An 18900-nucleotide genomic window follows, 5' to 3' on the forward strand; every position below is an offset into this window, starting at 1 on the left:
ATGGAAGGATGCCCATCCACTGGGGAGTGGCCAAGCATGTTGTGGTATATGACTGTGTTGGAGGATTACTGTTCTATAAGAAATGACAAGCAGGATGCTATCAGAAAAATCTGGGAAGGGGGCAGCTAGGTGGCGCAGTGGATAGAGCACCGGCCCTGGAGTCAGGAGTACCTGAGTTCAAATCCGACCTCAGACACTTAATAATTACCTAGCCGTGTGGCCTCGGGCAAGTCACTTAACCCCATTGCCTTGAAAAAACTAAAGAACAAAATCTGGAAGACTCATGTGAACTGATACAAAGTGAAGTGAGCAGAACCAGAAGAACACTTCACAATAACAGCAACTTTGTACTATGAGTGACTTAGCTCTTCTCAGCAATACAATGATCCAAGACAATTCCAAGAGTCATGATGGAAAATGCCATCCCCCATCCAGAGAAAGAACTATGGAGTCTAAATGTAGATCAAAGCATATATATATTTCCATTTTTTTTTTAAATTTTTGCAAGGCAAACGGGGTTAAGTGGCTTGCCCGAGGCCACACGGCTAGGTAATTATTAAATGTCTGAGGTCGGATTTGAACTCAGGTACTCCTGACTCCAGGGCCGGTGCTCTATCCACTGTGCCACCTAGCTGCCCCTATATTTACATTTTTTTCTCATGCTTTTTTTTCTTTTGTTTTGATTCCTCTTTGACAACATGACTAATGTGGAAATATGTTTAGCATGATTGCCTATGTATAACCTATATCAGATTGCTTGCTGTCTTGGGGAGAGAGGAGGGAAGAAGGAAGGAAGAAAAATATGGAATTCAAAATTTATAAAAATGTCTATTATAAACTATCTTTACATGTAATTGGAAAACATAAAATAGCATTAAGCAGGGAAAAATAAATATGACAAAATTAAAAAGGAAGAGAAGGAGCAAAGGGTCATGAAAGTCCTTGGAAGAGTAGGCATGCTTGCTTTGATATGGTCAGAAATTTATATCTTTTTTTTTTAAGGTTTTTGCAAGGCAATGGGGTTAAGTGGCTTGCCCACGGCCACACGGCTAGGTAATTATTAAGTGTCTGAGACCAGATTTGAACCCAGGTACTCCTGACTCCAGGGCTGGTGCTCTATCCATTGTGCCACCTAGCTGCCCCTATGGTCAGAAATTTAGAATCAGAATAATCTCCAAACAACAAAACTGGAGAATGTCCTTTAAACTGTCTCCCTGTGACAATGGATAAAATATTGTACACACTAATCTCACACTAGCAAGACAGTTTAAAATAAAAAATCAGTGCAGCACTAAAGTTAACAAATACAGTGACATAAAGAATATGATTCTCTAAGAGGAGACCTTGGATAGATTTCTTTAGTAATCATTATTATTTTAAAATAAGAGATAAAGGGTAGGGTATGTGTATTTGTGTGTGTGTGTGTGTGTGTGTGTCCTCAGTTTCCCCTTTTAGGTCCTCAGTTTCCCCTTTTAGAATTCTGAGCATCTTTCAAGGGTAGTTTATATAATACATCTTACATAAGACCTTTCCTCCACTCCCTCTTTTTGAAATTGCTTTATATAAATTGGTAAAGAATTACTTATTTATCTCTTGTATTCCTTCAGCCCAATGAGTGGGAACTTGTCTTTCTATTCCACGTCTCCTAATAAATGCCTCTTGAATAGAATATGGCTTAAATATGTCAAAGAAGAAAGCCAACACTAGTTACCTACTTGTAAAACTCGAAGCACTCTATCCTGGCAGGCCAGAATGGGTGTAATACAGGGCAATTTTTCAACCGGGAGACAGATCACATCATTGATTTTGTCCCCTGAGAGGTAATAATGTTGGTCTTTGCAGTCAGAGTAATGGTTATAGATGTAACTGGCACAGAGGAAGAGATCTGAGCCAGAGATGTACCTGGGAATTAGAAACAACACGACAATTAAAAAGCACAGCTCTCCAAGCAGCAAACTGACAATTTTCTTTTGAGACTAATGTAAAACATTTCAATTTTATCTATCAAATGGCACCGTTTTCCTATGGCCTCAAAGGACCCATAAGGCCTTTCTTCACTTCCCTCCTTAATTTCTACCTTTTCAGTATTATATTGACACAATTTTTATCAGGTTACAATTTCAATATTATGTTATTATACAATTTATGTTGCTATAACTTTTTTTTTTTAGGTTTTTGCAAGGCAAATGGGGTTAAGTGGCTTGCCCAAGGCCACACAGCTAGGTAATTATTAAGTGTCTGAGACCGGATTTGAACTCAGGTACTCCTGACTCCAAGGCCGGTGCTTTATCCACTACACCACCTAGCCACTCCAACTTGTTGCTATAACTTTTAAGGAAATCTTGAAGAAAAAGAAGTTTCAGTATTCTCCTGGAAAAATTCAAATAGAAGAAAATGAAAGCAGAGACACTCGAAAATGCAATTGTGTATTAAAGGAAAGCAATTAAAGATGAAGTTATCTTAAGGACAATTTATTCCTCCTAAAATTTTACAGAACGCTAATAAGAAACTCTTAATAGATCAATAGTAAACTATGAATTTTAAAAATCATTTTAAAAGTTTAACTGGTCGCTGTGGTGAGAATAGTATCTACTCAAGACATTATCCTGTGGGCTGAGCAAGGTTTTTTGGTTCACTTTTTCTTTCTCTAAAAGGCAGAAGAACCATCTCCAAGGTTTGACTAGCCAAAGAAACTAGGGCTTTTGATCCACTTAGGCAGAATCCCAGTGAGCTGGCCATAAAAGACCATCCCCAAGGAGTCAGTGCCTTCAGACTTAATGGTCATCCTTTGGGTGGCTTGATATAGATCTATGCTGAATATTCTTTCCCTGCTCAGGCTATTATTTCCTTTTATCTCTAAGTGTTAGCTAGTCTGTCAGAATCTCGACTTATTATCTGGAAAGAATTGACTTATTTTCACTCAGTGCACCACCTTACCCAGTTCAACTTGGATATTTTGTAGGGAATAAATCCAAAGGCTTTGTGTAAGACATACCATGGAAAAGATCTTCTCCAACTCCCATGAAATGGCATAAAATGGGTGGGTCCTATTGGCAACAAAATAAGGTGGCAGCAAACCAGTGTATTTGTGTGTGTGTGTGTGTGTGTGTGTGTGTGTGTGTGTGTGTGTGTGTGTGTAAAGGCACAAATTCTGGGTTTTTCTTTCAACCTGACTCATTTTTCTTAAAAAAAAAAAGTCTAGATAGTTCTCACAAAGAAGACAGGGAGACAGATGGGAAATGCAATATTGTCAAAATCATAAGATAGAGGATCTTTTTATGCCAACTAGGGGGAAGGTAGGTCTAGAAGTGGTATCCAAGCACATCATCTTTTCAGATAGGGTTTGATCACAAACATCTCAGCCAGCCAGAAGACCTAGTATGGTTTAAAAAAAGAAAGATAAAGAAATAATCAACATACATAGCTTTGATGCTTTCAGTGAGGTTAGTTTCAAATGAAAGGAACTGCTTTCCCCTCTTTGTGAAGCCTCTGATTTCAGAGCCTGTAGCCACAAAAATCTTCTCCTGGGGTGTGTTAAGTGCTCCTCCTAGCTCCAGTCGGGCAATCTTCAGCCCTGGTAAAGTCTTAAATACCGGCTGTAAGAATCATTAGTGACATCATTAATAAGTCTTTTTAAAAATTTGTCCTTTTTGCCATTAAAGAACATTGAATATCACAAAGTATCACAACTTTAGTGAGCAATTAAGATAAAATTTCATGTCTATTTTTAGCATTCTTCTTTGCTAAATGTTCTGTAAATATTTACTTCTATAAATAAGCATTCTTCTGTATACATGCATATTTCACAACACTAAAGACCAAGTACTATTAATATAGAATCTAGAAGGTCAACTAGCAAATTCACAAGGGCCTTGCTTATATCTCAGAATCATCAGCTCAAGCAAGAGGTTGGTCTGAATGAAGCCTTCCTTAAGCCTTCACTGTCCTTGGTGCCCATTGTAGCAGCTCAAGTAGGTGAATTTAACCCCCTAAGAACAGAGAATTTTCCTTTACTTTTGCTAACACTGAGATTAGCCTTCACAGCAGAATTTAAACAGAACTCTTATGAATTTACTCACACTTCTCTGCTAATGACATTCTCATCAATTTATCCTTTTTAAAATTTTTTCAATTAATAAATATTTCTTTCTTTCTCTCCTCCTTTACCTTCTGAAAAAGAAAAACAAGAAGCTTGTAACACCTGCATCTTTTTTTGTGTGTGTGTTTATATATGTATGGAGAGAGAGAGAGAGAGGTGAATATACCCATATCTGTATAAAAATGTGTTTATAGCTGTGTGTATCTGTGAAACAGAAGGGGCAAAGTTATGCTTTCTTTGGTATAGGAAGTTCCCATGAAGAACCCATCCTCTCAGCCAGTGTGGATGATTGCCTGCTCTGCAGCCTTGAGTCTTATAGTCACTGAGGGCAGGGCAATGAACATTAAGTGGTCAGTATATATTAGAGGCAAAACTTGAACTCAGGCCTTCCTGACTCTAAGGCTGAGGCTCCATGAATCATGCCCCACTTTCTCTCCCTATAAACACACAGACAATAATGGAAAGCTGTACATTTTCAATATAACATATATGTATGTGAGAATATCTCTTCTAGAATGAATGATTCCAATGATCCTCCAGACGTCAGAGGGGGTAGAAGTAGTCCAGTCCAGCTCTCCCACAACTAGTCCAACAAAGCTATTTCTTAAGACACCAAGACATTATGGAAGAAAAATTGTAATAAGTATATTTTGCCAACCCATCTTCACACAAAGGGACAGCTGGGAGGGAACCTGTGGGTCCTAGGGAAAGGGTCCCTCTAGACAAGCATGGCAGGAAAATAGGGTGGACCTGAATTTAGCCAAGAGCTGCATGCACTTGAACCACAATGGAGGCTCAAGGACCAAGAATATACCAACCCCAGGGTATATACATTTCCCCAAGTTGTCCATCATTCCTGAGGTCCTTGAAGAAGATAACACCTATTACCTGAAACTCATAAACTAGAGAGCAATAATAATAATAAAAGACTTCACACCACACCTTCCAGAATTGTAGAGTCTAGTTCCAACACAAAGTCTCAATCCAGGAAGTATCACTGGAAAAAATGAATAAATACAAGAAAACACTGATAGTAAAGAGGTACAGACCCAGCCATGCCTAAGAAAAAAGAGATTAACTCTGGATCATTTATAAGCAGGGTCACAGAAAAACATAGATATGCTTCAAGCTTTCCTGGAATTCAGAGGGAAAATAAAGAGTGAAAATTAAAAATTAGAAAATGTGAACACTAAAGGAAAGACTATGAAAGAAAGTAAGAACTCTAAGGGGGGGAGAAATAGGGAAAATGAATAAAAATGTTTCAAATAGAAGGTACAAAAATTTACTCAAGTAACAGATCCCTTGAACACTAGATAGACTAAAGATGAATGACTCCTTGGGACAATAGTTCATGAGTCTGTCCTCTAGATTCATGGTTGATCATTCACCACTAGCACTTCTACAAGGTTCTGTGGACACAAAGACAAATGAAGCTTACAATCTACAGGAGATGGTTCAGCAGGTCTGGATAAAATATGCCTACAATATGTAAAAAGATCATACAAAATAAACTGGGGGAGGGGAACTAAGACTTGAAGGGGGTTGAAGAGAGAGGTCCTGAGAAAGGGAGTCCATATCCAGAATTCTGAGGGGGAACAAGGGACTCTAAGAAATGAAGCTGAAATTTCAGCCATGGGAGACAGCAGTACAAAGGCAGAGATGGGTGATGGAGTAGCAGCAATCCTTGGGAATGGCAAAGATTTGAATCCCAGAAGGGAAGCGACCCAGGGAAGGGTTGGAAAGGTAGGAGAGCTAAGCAGCAGTCCTAACTGATGCTAGAGGCACCAGGGAGAGAGCTGCTGACACTTGCACGTCAGAAAGAATGGAGTGAAGAGGAGGCAGCCCAGAGGCAGAGGGCACAATGAGGAAACCCCAGTCTAGGCAAGAGGGGAGGAGGGTTGAAATAAGGGCAGTGGTTCGGGGAATAAAGAAAAGTAGACTGGACAAGATTTGGGGAGGAAAAACTCGCCAATCCCTCTAGAGAAAGCCAATTCAGCTGAATGATGAGACAAGAAGCCAAACTGCAAAGCCTTGAGAAGCAGAGAATGCAAGTGGATCTAGCTTCTTCTAGGAGTTTGTCTGAGAAAGGGGGGAGACAAAGGAAGAGAGCTTGAGGGATTGGTGGAAATCGAGGAAGCACAATTAAGAAAAAAGAAAAACACCAAGAACCCTATCATTTACCCTCCCCCATAGCTATTTAAAAATAAAGAATCCTGGGGTGGCTAGGTGGCATAGTGGATAGAGCACCGGCCCTGGAATCAGGAGTACCTGTGTTCAAAAGCAGCCTCAGACATTTAATAATTACCTAGCTGTGTGGGTTTGGGCAAGCCACTTAACCCCATTTGCCTTGCATAAAAAAAAAAAACACAACTAAAAAAAATGAAGAATCCCAATGTTTTATCTTTTTTTTATTTTTGCAAGGCAATAGGGTTGCCTTATCATACAACCAAATAATTATTAAGTGTCTGAGATCACTTTTGAACACAAGTCCTCCTGACTCCAGCAAGTGCTCTACCCACTGTGCTTCCTAGCTGCCCCTGTGTTTTATCTTTTCCTTAAAACTTTATGATTTAAAAAACTATATCTTATTTACAACTGGTATCCTTGCATTCAGCCATCCTTTCAATTTACCCAGTAAAATACTGACTGTTAGATTAACTTTCCTAAAATCTTTCTGTCCCTCCTTTACTGAAAAGCTTACAATGGTTCCCTGCCATGTCCCCACATCAAAGAAGGCACTGGGTTCTAGGAGCAAAGCAACAAATACTCAAAGGAAATGGGAGATGCATAGATTTAGAGGCATCTCCACTCCAAATGTTCCCATGGACTATTTGTGCCCGCCCTGTGCGGAGCCTTATTAGCTCCCTCTGGCCTAAACAACCAGTCAGACCCAGTCGTACCACTTTGACTCTCTTCAACAACGAAGGGCAACACTCAATAATGGTTCCCTCCTTCCACTCTCACCTTATGTACAAAACCCTCAGCCTCCTCGCCCCCAGCTCCCTGGCTGCCCTCATCTTCCCTAACCAATTCTTCCTTTTTCCCCACCTGATCTTAGTTAGACCTTGGCACCTGTTCCTTCCCCTGCAAGCTGCCCTTCCTCTTCCCTCCAGTCCATGGAAGCTCCTTTGGAAGCCTTCCTTACCTTTAGGCCTGAAGGAATGTCAAAGATCATCTGGTCCACTTCTGGTTAAGAGGTCATAGGAGGGTTCCTAGAGAGGTCCAGCTCTCTCACAACATCCCAGCAAAGTTCTAAAAGCGTGCCCCAGGAACAGAGAGGACAACTAAAGAGAAATGTCAATAAGCAGCCCAGAAACTGGGACATTTTGAGTGAGGAGAAGCCAGGGCAGAAAGAAACAGTGCTAGAAACTGGGACCTGAGACCAGTAGGAGCCCAGTTACTGTCCTGCTGGTGTAGCAGAGACAGAACCCACCCAGAAGGAAGTAGAGAAGGGGAGTGCCCGCATGCTGCAAAGCTCCCAAGAGGCCTTGGCCACAGCAGTCCAGCAATACCCAGCAGGGGCATCAAAATAGGTTGAGTCCATGGCCTGAGCATCACAACCATGGGGGGAAGGGGGGAGGTCCTTGCAGGGGGCCACCTGGAAATGGAGCCACCAGGCACGGTCTGGCAAGGGCAATGAAATCACAAGTGTAGCAGCAGCATCTGGACCAGAGGAACAGATACTGCAGGGCTTGTCCACCCCCTCCTAGAGTACAGGAGAGAGCAGTCAGACTGTAACACCAAATTCCAATACATAAACTAAGGCTGCAGAAAATGCCACCATGAACAATGAAGAAATATATATGATGGTTAAGAGAAGTTCACCAGTAAAACTCAGAAGAAGAGAATAACTCCTTAAGGAGTCCAAAGGGAGGCTAAGAGAACAGAATTACTTTGGTTCGAGGGAGAGGCTGGAAGAAAGGAAGCAAGAGATAAAAACTGAAATTATAAATAAAATTAGAATCCTTAACCCCCCCCCCAAAAAAAAGACTAGGATAGTTCTAGCTTAGAATAGATAAAAAATTCTGTCCAGTTTGTTCTGATTCTTCCACTTGCCCAAGAGAGCCTGGCACCAAACTTCTGGGAGGGTAGGGGTGGGGGTCAAGGCCTCCAGCCCTCCCTTTGGGGGGCAAGCAGTGCAACCCATCAATACAGGGCTCTCTGGATCCGTGTGTTTCTTCTTTCTCTTTTTGGGTGAAGGAGAGTGAAGCTGGCTATGAAAGTCAAGGAGCATGGGCTACCAGAAGTACAGTCCATGTCAGGATAGGCTTAAAGACAAAGAGTAGGGAGCAAAATTAAGTAGCCCAGAGAGCCTGGCCCAGCTGTCATTGCCATGTGTGTTCAGAGGGAAGGAAACTTAGTGAGACAAAGTTCACATGGAGACTGCATTAAATCTGAGCCCACTCTCCTCAAACACTGAGCTCTAAGGGGTGTGGGCCCCAGCTGTTTAAGGGAGGGTATGTTTGTATTTCTAAAATACTGTCCCTCTGTAAAAGCTAAAAAAAAAAGAAAAAGAAAAACTTTTCCCAAGTAGTAAACTCCCCACCCCCAAAATGGAGCAAGCAGAACTCAGTGCCTCTATGAGACATCAAACTATAGTACAACAAAATCAAGACTGAAAAAATAGAAGAAAATTTAAGATCTTAGCTATCAACAGCTTACACGAAAACAAATCAAAAACAGATCATCTAATAATCACTCTCTCTACCTGAAAACCAAAGCAAAATTAGATACCATATTGTAAGAAATCAGAAAAGAAAGCTGCCCAGATCAATTTGAATTAGAGAGCAAAGTAAAAATAGAAGAATCCACCATTCAACTTCAAGGGGGGAAAAAACTCAAAATTTCGAGGAATGTCATAACCAAAATCCTTAGCTTCAAGGTGAAAGAATTTAAAAAGGGAAGAAGCAGCCAATGAGGTCATGTCTAGAGAGATGGACCTGGAATAAGGAAGACCTGAGTTCAAATGCAGCCTCAGATACTGGCTAGATGTCTTAGATAAGTCATTTCACTGTTGCTAGCATCAGTCTTATGGATTTAATGTGAGGGTCACATGAAACCTGCCTAGCACAGGGCCTGACCCAAAGTAGGCACTAGAGAAATGCTTGTTCTTTTGCCTTTCCCATCCCTAAAATCCCTTTGCCCTTCTCATCCCTAAAACCAGGTTTGATGCTATATGGTTTAAAAAAAATTGACTTCAATAGAACAGAGGCATTTCAAGCATCCCTGATGAAAAAGCCAGAATTAGGTAGAATCTGTGACATGCAAACAAAGGAGAAACGAGAAGCCTAGAAAGATAAATATATCTGAACAATTGGAACAAGCTAAATGATGCATTAAAGCTTACTCTTCTAAGGTGAAGAGAGACAAGTGCCCCTTGAAACTCCCTACCTCTGTGCTCACAAAAAAAGGCAAAGTCAAGGGCCTGGGAATCTACAGAAAGAAAAGGAGGGTGGAGGAAAACACTAGAGAAAAACATGACGAAGAAAGGGGGAGAACTTATTTCTCCTAAATCTGACAAATAAGAAGAACATATAAACACAGAGAAGTGTGTGAATGAGGAAGGAGTCTCAGGAATTTCACCCGTGTCTGAACCAGACAAAGACAGGTTGAACACACACCCAACTAGGTAAAGAAATTTTAAAACTCAACAGGAAGACAGGAGGGAACAAGGAGGAGAGAGAAAGAAGGGCTTCAAAGAAGGCAGAACAAATTCTCACTTTGGAGGATAGATCAGAAATGGGGATCAAAAGGAGAGATGAAAAATGGGAGAATGAGTCATCAGAATTCTAGACTAGATGAGGATAAGTGGTGAAAAAGAAAGGAAGCAGGCTACTTCAATTGCTCATTTCTTTTTTTTTCAGGTTTGTAATCTTTATTCATGCATACAGTCAAGCTTTTGGAGAGTAAATCTCTATTTCTTAGTTCACTACACAACTTCAATATGTATCATCTGTATCCTTTTTGTGTGACTCTCCCAGGAAATTCCTCTTATACCCGTTTATTTCTATAAGAATATCATCTTGTGCTATGTCAGGATCTGGTTTTATTTCCCTTATGGTTTACATGCTCCAAGGAAAATAGGGGTTTCTTTTTAAAAAGTTAGTTGTTTCTCCTGTTAATTCAGTGTCTTGATATTTACAGCAAGTCTTTCAGTTGAGGAAAAGAACTGTTCTAACTGAAGTGTAAAATGGTTAACAATGGAAAAATGACAGGACAGGAATCCATCCTTACAATATATAAAACATTTTCGTCAGAGACATTTAATAAATAAAACAAGGCATTTGAAAAAAAGTCCATTGGAAGCAGGCACCAGAGGGTTGCTTGTGTCTCTGGGCACAGAATATATTAATAAAAGGCCCTCTTTAGAATGTTTGTTCCGTCGAATATGCAACCCCAACATACACGGATAGTAGCGAGTCTACAACAGGTTGTTCTATTGTGTCCATTAGGAGTGATTGCTGTGCAGCGCCTCCTAGGCGCTGCTTTTAATCCAGGTCTTTGACTCTGAGGCAGATCTCATTCATAAAGTCGGAGCACTTGGCGTTTCCTCCCAAATCTTTTGTCAATCTCTTTCCATCTTTGATTGTCGCAAAGCAGACGGCTTCTATCTTTACTGCGTGATCATGCATTCCCATGTGCCGGAGCATCATCACTGCACTCAGGAGCAGGGCTGTGGGGTTGGCCATGTCCTTCCCAGCAATGTCTGGGGCCATTCCATGAACTGATTCAAAGATTGCAATTCCATTTGCAGCAATATTTCCACTGGGTGTGACACCAAGACCCCCAATCAGGCCAGCACATAAATCACTAAGGATGTCCCCATACAAGTTTGGCATCACAAGCACATCAAACTGGGATGATCTTGTACCATGTTCAAACATACTGTATCAAGGTACATCTCATTAAATTTAGTATCTTTACAGTTTTCTGCAACTTCCCTGTACTTTTGGAGAAAAAGCCCATCTGACATTCGCATGATATTTGCTTTGTGCACAGTGGTCACATTGCTTTGGTGATTGTTCCTGGCATACTCAAAGGCAAACTCGGCAATCCACTTGCTTGCTTCTTCTGTGATGAGCCTGATGCTCTGGACAACGCCATCAACAATCACATGCTCAATGCCACTGTATTCTCCTTCAGTGTTCTCCCAAATTGCTATAATATTGACATCCATGTAAGGGGTTTTGTAGCCTTCGATGGAGACACGGGGACATACGTTTGCATAAAAGTCAAATGTTTTACACAGCAGGAGATTCATAGAAGGATGTCTGGCTGCTATCGGTATCTTTAAGGGGCCTTTCAGTCCCATCTTATTTTTGTCCATGGATTCTTTGGCTTCGGGAGGAGTCACCCACTTTCCTCCAGCTCCTTTAATAGCAGAGACATTCCTTTCTTACCACTGAATGGGTGCTTTGGCAGCATCAAAAATCTTCATAACAGAAGCTGAGATTTCTGGTACAATACCATCTCCTGGGATTAAGGTCACTGTCTGTACACCACCAGCCAAACCTTGGGTCACCTGTTTTGGGTTGCTGAAGGCCCCCAGCAGCCAAGATACCTTCGGAATCCATGTGGAACCAGCCATCACGTCCGCTCCACCTTTGGAATCCATGTGGAACCAGCCATCGCGTCCGCTCCTCAGGCCCCGGTGGTGGTGGCTATGTGCCAATTGCTCATTTCTGATGTTGATCATATTTCTCTTATTTTACCACTTTTTTCCCTTATATCAAGGGAAGTGGGGAGTATAAAAGGATATGCTGGAGGGACAAATATAATTGGTAATCATAACAGTGAATGTTACTTTAAAAATGTCACTTTAAAAACAAAAACTACATAGAAATTTAAAAGGAAGGATTAGAACAGAATTTACTGTATTTCGTGTGAATTCAAAAAAGCCGAAATGAACTTCATGATATCAGAAGGCAAATAAGACAGGTTGGGAGCAGCAACAGTGAATAGAACATGGGCCCTGGAGTCAGGAGGAGTTCCATCAGACCTCAGACACTTAATCATTGCCTAGCTGTGTGACCTTGGGCAAGTCACTTAACTCACTGCCTTAAATAAATATAAATTAAAAAAGAATGACAGGTTGGTTATGCAATATAATAAAAATGACACATTTCTTAAAATTAGTTTATTTATTCCATACCATATCATTTAAATTACCAAAAGATTATTTTACAGACCCTCAAAAACCAACAAAATTCATCTGGAGGAATAGGAAATAATAAAAAAAGGGGAGGAGGAAAAGGGTCTAGCAGTGTTAGTTCATCAACTATACTACAAAGTAGCAACCATAAAAACTATATATTTTAAAAAGAGAGAAAAAAAAAAAGTTGGTTAAATAGAACAAATTTAGCACACAAGACCAAGAAGCAAATGATCTTTTTTTGAATCCCTATAGAGCCTTTATGTATAACATTCAAATGTCTTATTTGTTTGCAGATTTTTTTTTCATATATCTATTATCATAATGTAATTTCCTGGAATTATGTCTTCTATTCTTTCTTTTTTATCTAGCTCAATGCTTACTGAGCTAGATACAGGGAAGACATTTAATAATGAATATTTAATTTCTCACTTTGTCTTACAACTGAGCTCCCATCATTATTTTTCTCCAATTTAAAAAAAAATCCCTAATGCTAATTGAAAGTATATCTAAGTTTAGGTCTCTGGGACAAGGAATTATATACATTTTATTCCCAACTATGTGTGGCAATGACTTTTCCCAAGACATTTATCAAGCAAATATATGCCAAGCTTTCTGTTGTTACCCTATTCAGTGTAAGTACTTGTATACAAAACAAGTTTTCTTTTTAACTTTTTTTAAATACTGTCTCCATCGTCAAGATATTCATTTTGAGGCTTTTTAAACTTAAAAGCAGATTCCAAAATGCTCCACTTACCATAGCTTCTCCTTTTTTGATGCCAAAACATGTAACCACACCATCTTGATCTCCAACAACCACCTTGGACAAATTGAACAGCATAAAGTCACTACTTTTATATTTTATTACTCATGCATAAAAATATTACTATTTTATTATTCAACAAATATTTACTTGGGAATCGATTTTGCGCAAGATACTATACTCAATATATAAGATATTACTTTGATTTGTGCAAATTAGAAAATCCACAAAAAACAAAACACAAAAATTCATAAGATTCAAAAAATTGGACCTGGGAGGAAAGGTTATGGATATGTATTATAAGGACATGTTCTCCAAATGAGAAGAGAACAAGAGGAGATTTGTCTTAAATTTCAGCAGGACAAACACCCATTAAGAATTTCCAGAGATTATCCCTCAAAGATCCCAGATGCTATAGCTTCCTCTGACATTCTTCAATAACATAAGAGGCACCCAATATGTGTGCAATGGTTTAAGCAACATTGTGCATTGAGGCAAAAAGATACAATAGACAATGCTGAAATTTTGTCTTCAGATGAAGTATGGCATTCCGGTAGGTGCTGAATTTGATTCACGATTTTAGATAGTGATCACAGATTTTTATATAGAAGCCACTTCTAATTACTTTTGTCTAATTTCTTCCTTTTATGATGAGAAAACTGAGTCCCAAAAGAGATAGTTATTATTTCAGCAGAGACAAGATCTTTAACTCTTGTTATTGTTTAATTAAAATAAGCACTCTTTCCTAGGGAGCCAAAGAGGATGCCTCCATCACCCAAATGTCTGATGATTTCTTTCTATGTAAATCCTCTTGGCAAGGCAATATTATCATCATTCAGAAGTTGACTAAAAATCCTCCTAAACTAATGAATACTCACCCTGTAGAAATTACTGAATTCACATTTATATAAAAACAATCCATCTTGTTCATCAGATCATGCCAAAGTGATGCTATTGTACCATTCCTGAAAATGTGATCAATAATTAAAGGAAACTGGGGCAGCTAGATGGTACAGTGGATTAGAGACCTGGCCCTGGAGTCAGGAAGACCTGAGTTCAAATCCAGCCTCAGACACTTGATACTCACTAGCTGTGCGACCTTAGGCAAGTCACTTAACCCCATTGCCTCACCAAAAAAAGTAATAATACTAATTAAAGGAAGCAGTTCTTTGTTCTATTTTATGTGGTTTTCTTTTCTTTACATATATCCAAAGACAATGCTACAGGGAACATTACAGGGATTATAAGAAAAAAATCAATAAACATTATTTGTGGAGTCTGGATTGTCAAATTTCAAATGTATGTTGATCTTCCCACAGATGACATCCAGCTCAAAGTGGCACCCATTGAGTTAGTCTCTGGGTACTTCCATGAAGCCTTTCCTCAGTTCCCCAGTTGCTGCAGCCCTGCTTCCCAATTACCCTATACTTATTCTCTATATATTTAATAAGTAGATACTTCTAGAGGGACACACTATGGTTCGTGATAGAATGTAAGCTTCTTGAGAGAGGACAATTTCATTCTCTGTATGTATATCTCCAGTTCCTAAGGCCAGGATTTGGTATTATATGTGTGCATAATAATATTGCTTGACTGATTTCAGGCAGGATAGATGGACAATGAGTTGGCTCCAGCATTTAACTGGAAAACTGCAATTTTTTTCAAAAGCCAGACTGCTCCCTTATGTAAGAATCATCTTCCTAAGACAAGTGGGCTCCACTCAAACAAGAAGCATAGGCCAATCCTGGGGCAAATGCAAGTGATGAGCCATGGACAGCTACAGGATCCCACTCATATCCCCAAAATGTATGTTGAGGGTCTGGAATCCCAAGGGTAGAAAAGTGTGAGTGGTTCTCCTGAGGCACAGGCAACATGGGGCTGCACTGCCTATAGAGAATTTTAAAACAATAAACACTGTATTCTGCAATGACCTTTAATTTGAAGAACTCCCAGTCAGTCTCACAAGACTATTCTGTGAAACAGTATGGGAACTGCAAAGCATAATATTTTTGTTGGGTACATGCAATTTTAGTTTTTGCAAGAAATACTTTACTGAATTTATATATATCTTTAAAATTGAAGTTTATTCTTATTTTTAATGGTTGATATTTTAAAACTAAAGAACAAATCAAGAAAATAAAGTGACATTGGTGGTATAATTTAGTACTCGCCTAAACTTTGTATTTTGCAGTCGTTTTGGTTTTATTAAACTTACTTGTGAAATGGGATTTTCATAAATCTCTTTACAAAACTTATGTTTATGTTTAAGACTTTTTCTAACTATTTGTTTATCTGTTGTTTCCTATGAAAGTATCCTTTTTAAAATTTAAATTAGTAAAAAGTATTCTTTGACCTAAGCAAAAACAGAATATCAAATCTGGCTCCATTCTCTCCCAAAAATGAATATATAAAAATAAATTTTGAGGAACTCATTGACAAATTTGCAGAAGTTCAGGCTCAAAAACAAACTGTGATATTAATATCCATTATTATGAAAAATCAACACGTATGTATAAGTTTTTTCTCTTTTTAAAAAAGCAAGGCAAGTAAAACACTTTCATTCTCTTTTCTTTTTAATACTACAATATTTTAAAATTAAGACATTTTACTGTACAATTATATGCAAAATTCAATAAAAGACAATTTTTGCTAGCTTCATTTCTTTTCTGGTTAATACAATTATTGTTTCATGATTATTGCTGAAAATAATTTTGCCATAAAGAGGAAGGAATGTTTACAATCTGTTCTGAGTGTCATATCTCTTGGGTATGCCACCAACTAAAGAACAGAATCTAGCATAGTGGGCAAATCCTTGGTACAGAACATGCAGAAGAATGTGGATAAGAATCACCAGAGAGAAGGATAAATGGAGTTCAGATCTCCAATGATGGGAAAAAAAATCCCTCATCAATGAGATCACAAATATACAAATATTGAAGCCTTTGAATTAATAAAGGAAAGAAAGCATTTTTAAAAACACAATTTCCAAATTTCCCTTCCCTATTCAATTTCTCACAATTAAGTCAAATTCAAGAGAAAACACATGAGCAGAGATTGCTACATATGTGGGAAAGAACTGGCACCTTCTGGGTTGCTCTGCGTCCTGATGCTGGGAGCAGCTTCATGGTCTTCTGAGAAGTCACACCAACCTAGGAAAACATAAGCCAGAGGGTTTTTAAATTAATAAATTATGATCACTGGAAACAAATTTCAGCCGATGAAATCATTTCCAATGAAATCTTCATAAATATCACTAAAGACAAACTTATAATCTGAATCCTTAAGGAATGCTAAAATTTTCCAAAGTCAGAACATCAACTTTAACCAGAAATAAGAACTTTTATATTTTAAATTACAAAATAAATAACACTGAAAACTTGCTTATGATCACACTAATTATTGCGGTGAGGGGCACCAAGAAAAAATACTTCTAAAAACTCTGGGTTTTTTTTAAACAGAGTAACAAAATATAGATTCTTCTTTAATAAAGTAATTTTCTTAAATCTTAGCAAATATGTAAATGTAATGCAATAGTTAGTTGGGGATCATATTGATAATATTTATTAAAGATCAAAGAGAACAATGATGATAACCAATTCAAATGATTAAAGCTCTTAGTTCAAATGCCATAAAATGTGCTGCAGTTTCATACTCTTTTCCCCTCATTGGATCCTCCCCTTATGGGGGGAAAGTTAGGTATAATTTTGCCCTCTTTTTTCTCTCTCATTGTCTATCTATAAACTAATAAGGTCTCCACAGATAATGTCCAGAACTATATACCTGGCTCTTGCCTCCCTCCTAAGCTGTAGGTACTCATCACCCATTGCCCATTGGATACCTATCTTTTTTTTTAGAAAGATTTATTTATTTTGATACAATTTTCCCCTCATTCTTGCTTCCCTCTCCCACCCCCCACAGAAGGTAGTCTGTTAGTCTTTACATTGTTTCCATGGTGTACATTGATCTCAGTTGAATGTGATGAGAAAGAAATCATATCCTTAATGAAGAAAAATAAAATATAAGAGCAAAATTACATAATAAGATAACAGGTTTTTTTGGACTCCTATCTTATAGGCAACTCAAACTCAACCTTTGAATTCATTATTTCCCCCACCACCAAACTTTGCCCTCTCCCAAACTTCTCTATTTCTTTTTTTTTCTTTTGGCAAGGCAATAGGGTTAAGTGATTTGCCCAAGGTAACACAGCTAGGTAATTATTAAGTGTCTGAGGCTGGATTTGAACTCAGGTACTCCTGACTCCAGGGCTGGGGCTCTATCTTCTGTGCCACCTACCTTTCCCTTGCACATCTCTATTTCTGCTGAAAGTAGCCCTATCTTTTCAGTCATCCAGATTGGTAATCTCATATTTATCAATGACTCTTCCCTCTTTGTCACTCTTTTTATCCAATTGGCTTGGGAATCTTGTCCATAACTACAAGATCTCAAATGTCATTGGTCCTCTTCTCTGACACAGCCACCACCCTGATTCAGGTCCTCATCACTTCTCACTTGATACTCCAATGACCTTCTCATCTTCTAGGTCTCATCAGACCACCCTCTGCTCAAGAAACTGCAAAGGCTCTTGTTTGATTCAGGGATGAAAGACAAGCCCTTCACTTGTCTCCAGACTGTGCTTCCAGGTTTAGAACACATTATCTTTCCTTCACAACTCTACAGTGTAGCACACCAGTCTTAATGGTCTGTCTCCATACCTCTATAGACTTGCTTTCATCCACCACTAAGAATCCTAAGTTTCTTCAAAGTTCAGCCCCTCATAACCTACCCCTACTTAAGCTTCACAGTCTTCATACATCTTCGTATGCTTTCTGTTAGCCCCTACATATACTCTGTGATCCTGTGATCCCCTTCCCATCTCTCTGCCAGAATGATTTCCCTCTTTTCTCCCCCTCTTGGCTCCTTTGATTCTCAGTAAAAATTCTGCCTTCTCCAGGAATCCTTTCCCAAGCTCCCTCAGAGCTAGTGCCTCCCCCTGCCCCCAAGACTGACCCCAGCTGACTCTGATGGTTTGTACATGATCAAAATGTTGGCCTGTTGAGACTGGGAGCTCCTGGAGAGCAGGGACTGCTTTCTGTGTGTCTCTCTGTATATCCATCATGGTGTACCAAGCCTGGTGACCAACACCCCAGTTAGTAGTGAGAGCCCTCCCCAAAAGTACAAGCACTGGAAACAGAGGAAACTGAATTTTCTAGGTACTCATTGTTCCCATACAATAGGAAGGAACCTCCCAAAGGCAGGAGCTGCTTCATTTTGTCTTTAGTGCCAGGTCCATTTGGAGGGAGGGGAAAGGTCCTTTCACTAGTATAGGTGGATTACTAGAAGGAAAGCTCCACCACTGATGCAGATTAGCATATATTGTCCAAATTAATTTTCCAGTTACTTAGAGCAAAAGAAGATTTTAAATAAGATACAAAGAGCCACAAATATATATATATGTATATACATGTACATATATATATATATATATATATATATATCAGTAAAATAATTTGTACTCAAGGTAAAGTTGGGTTCACTATCTACCTCCATTAGAATGTGAGCAGGAACTGTCTTCCTTTTTTTGGTACCTGACCCTGGGGCTTAGCAGAGGGCTTTGCACATATTGCTCACTAAACTCATTCAGCTAGGGGACTTGGACCAATGTATATCATGGAAACAATGGAAAGACTGCCTTATGGGGGAAGGAAGCAAGAATGGGGGGAAATTGTAAAACTCAAAATAAATAAATAAATAACATAAGCAGCTAGGTGGCACCGTGGATTGAGCACTAGCCCTGGAGACAGGAAGACCTGAATTCATCCTCAGATACTTGACATATAGTAGCTGTGTGACTTTGAACAAGTCACTTAGCCCTGATAGCCTCACATC

The 18900-nt window shown here is 39.0% G+C and overlaps 1 protein-coding gene and 1 pseudogene across 3 annotated transcripts in view; both read right to left on the reverse strand.

Annotated features, from left to right (window-relative positions):
* Positions 1–18900, reverse strand: part of BBS7 (Bardet-Biedl syndrome 7) — a 57312-nt gene that overhangs the window by 36731 nt on the left and 1681 nt on the right. For 2 of the 3 annotated variants that reach the window (XM_074228341.1, XM_074228342.1), the window contains exons 2-5: positions 16098–16163; positions 13009–13071; positions 3421–3596; positions 1716–1902 (exon numbers count right to left, since the gene is read on the reverse strand). In XM_074228341.1, the coding sequence (XP_074084442.1) occupies positions 1716–1902; positions 3421–3596; positions 13009–13071; positions 16098–16163 (492 nt within the window). Of the gene's footprint in view, positions 1–1715; positions 1903–3420; positions 3597–13008; positions 13072–16097; positions 16164–18900 lie in introns of those variants that run through there. The other variant, XM_074228343.1, reaches the window with a different exon arrangement.
* Positions 8832–16122, reverse strand: LOC141517382 (isocitrate dehydrogenase [NAD] subunit alpha, mitochondrial pseudogene; annotated as a pseudogene).

The sequence above is a fragment of the Macrotis lagotis genome, chromosome 3 (genome assembly GCF_037893015.1).
Source record: "Macrotis lagotis isolate mMagLag1 chromosome 3, bilby.v1.9.chrom.fasta, whole genome shotgun sequence".
NCBI classification, from domain to species: Eukaryota; Metazoa; Chordata; class Mammalia; order Peramelemorphia; family Peramelidae; genus Macrotis; species Macrotis lagotis.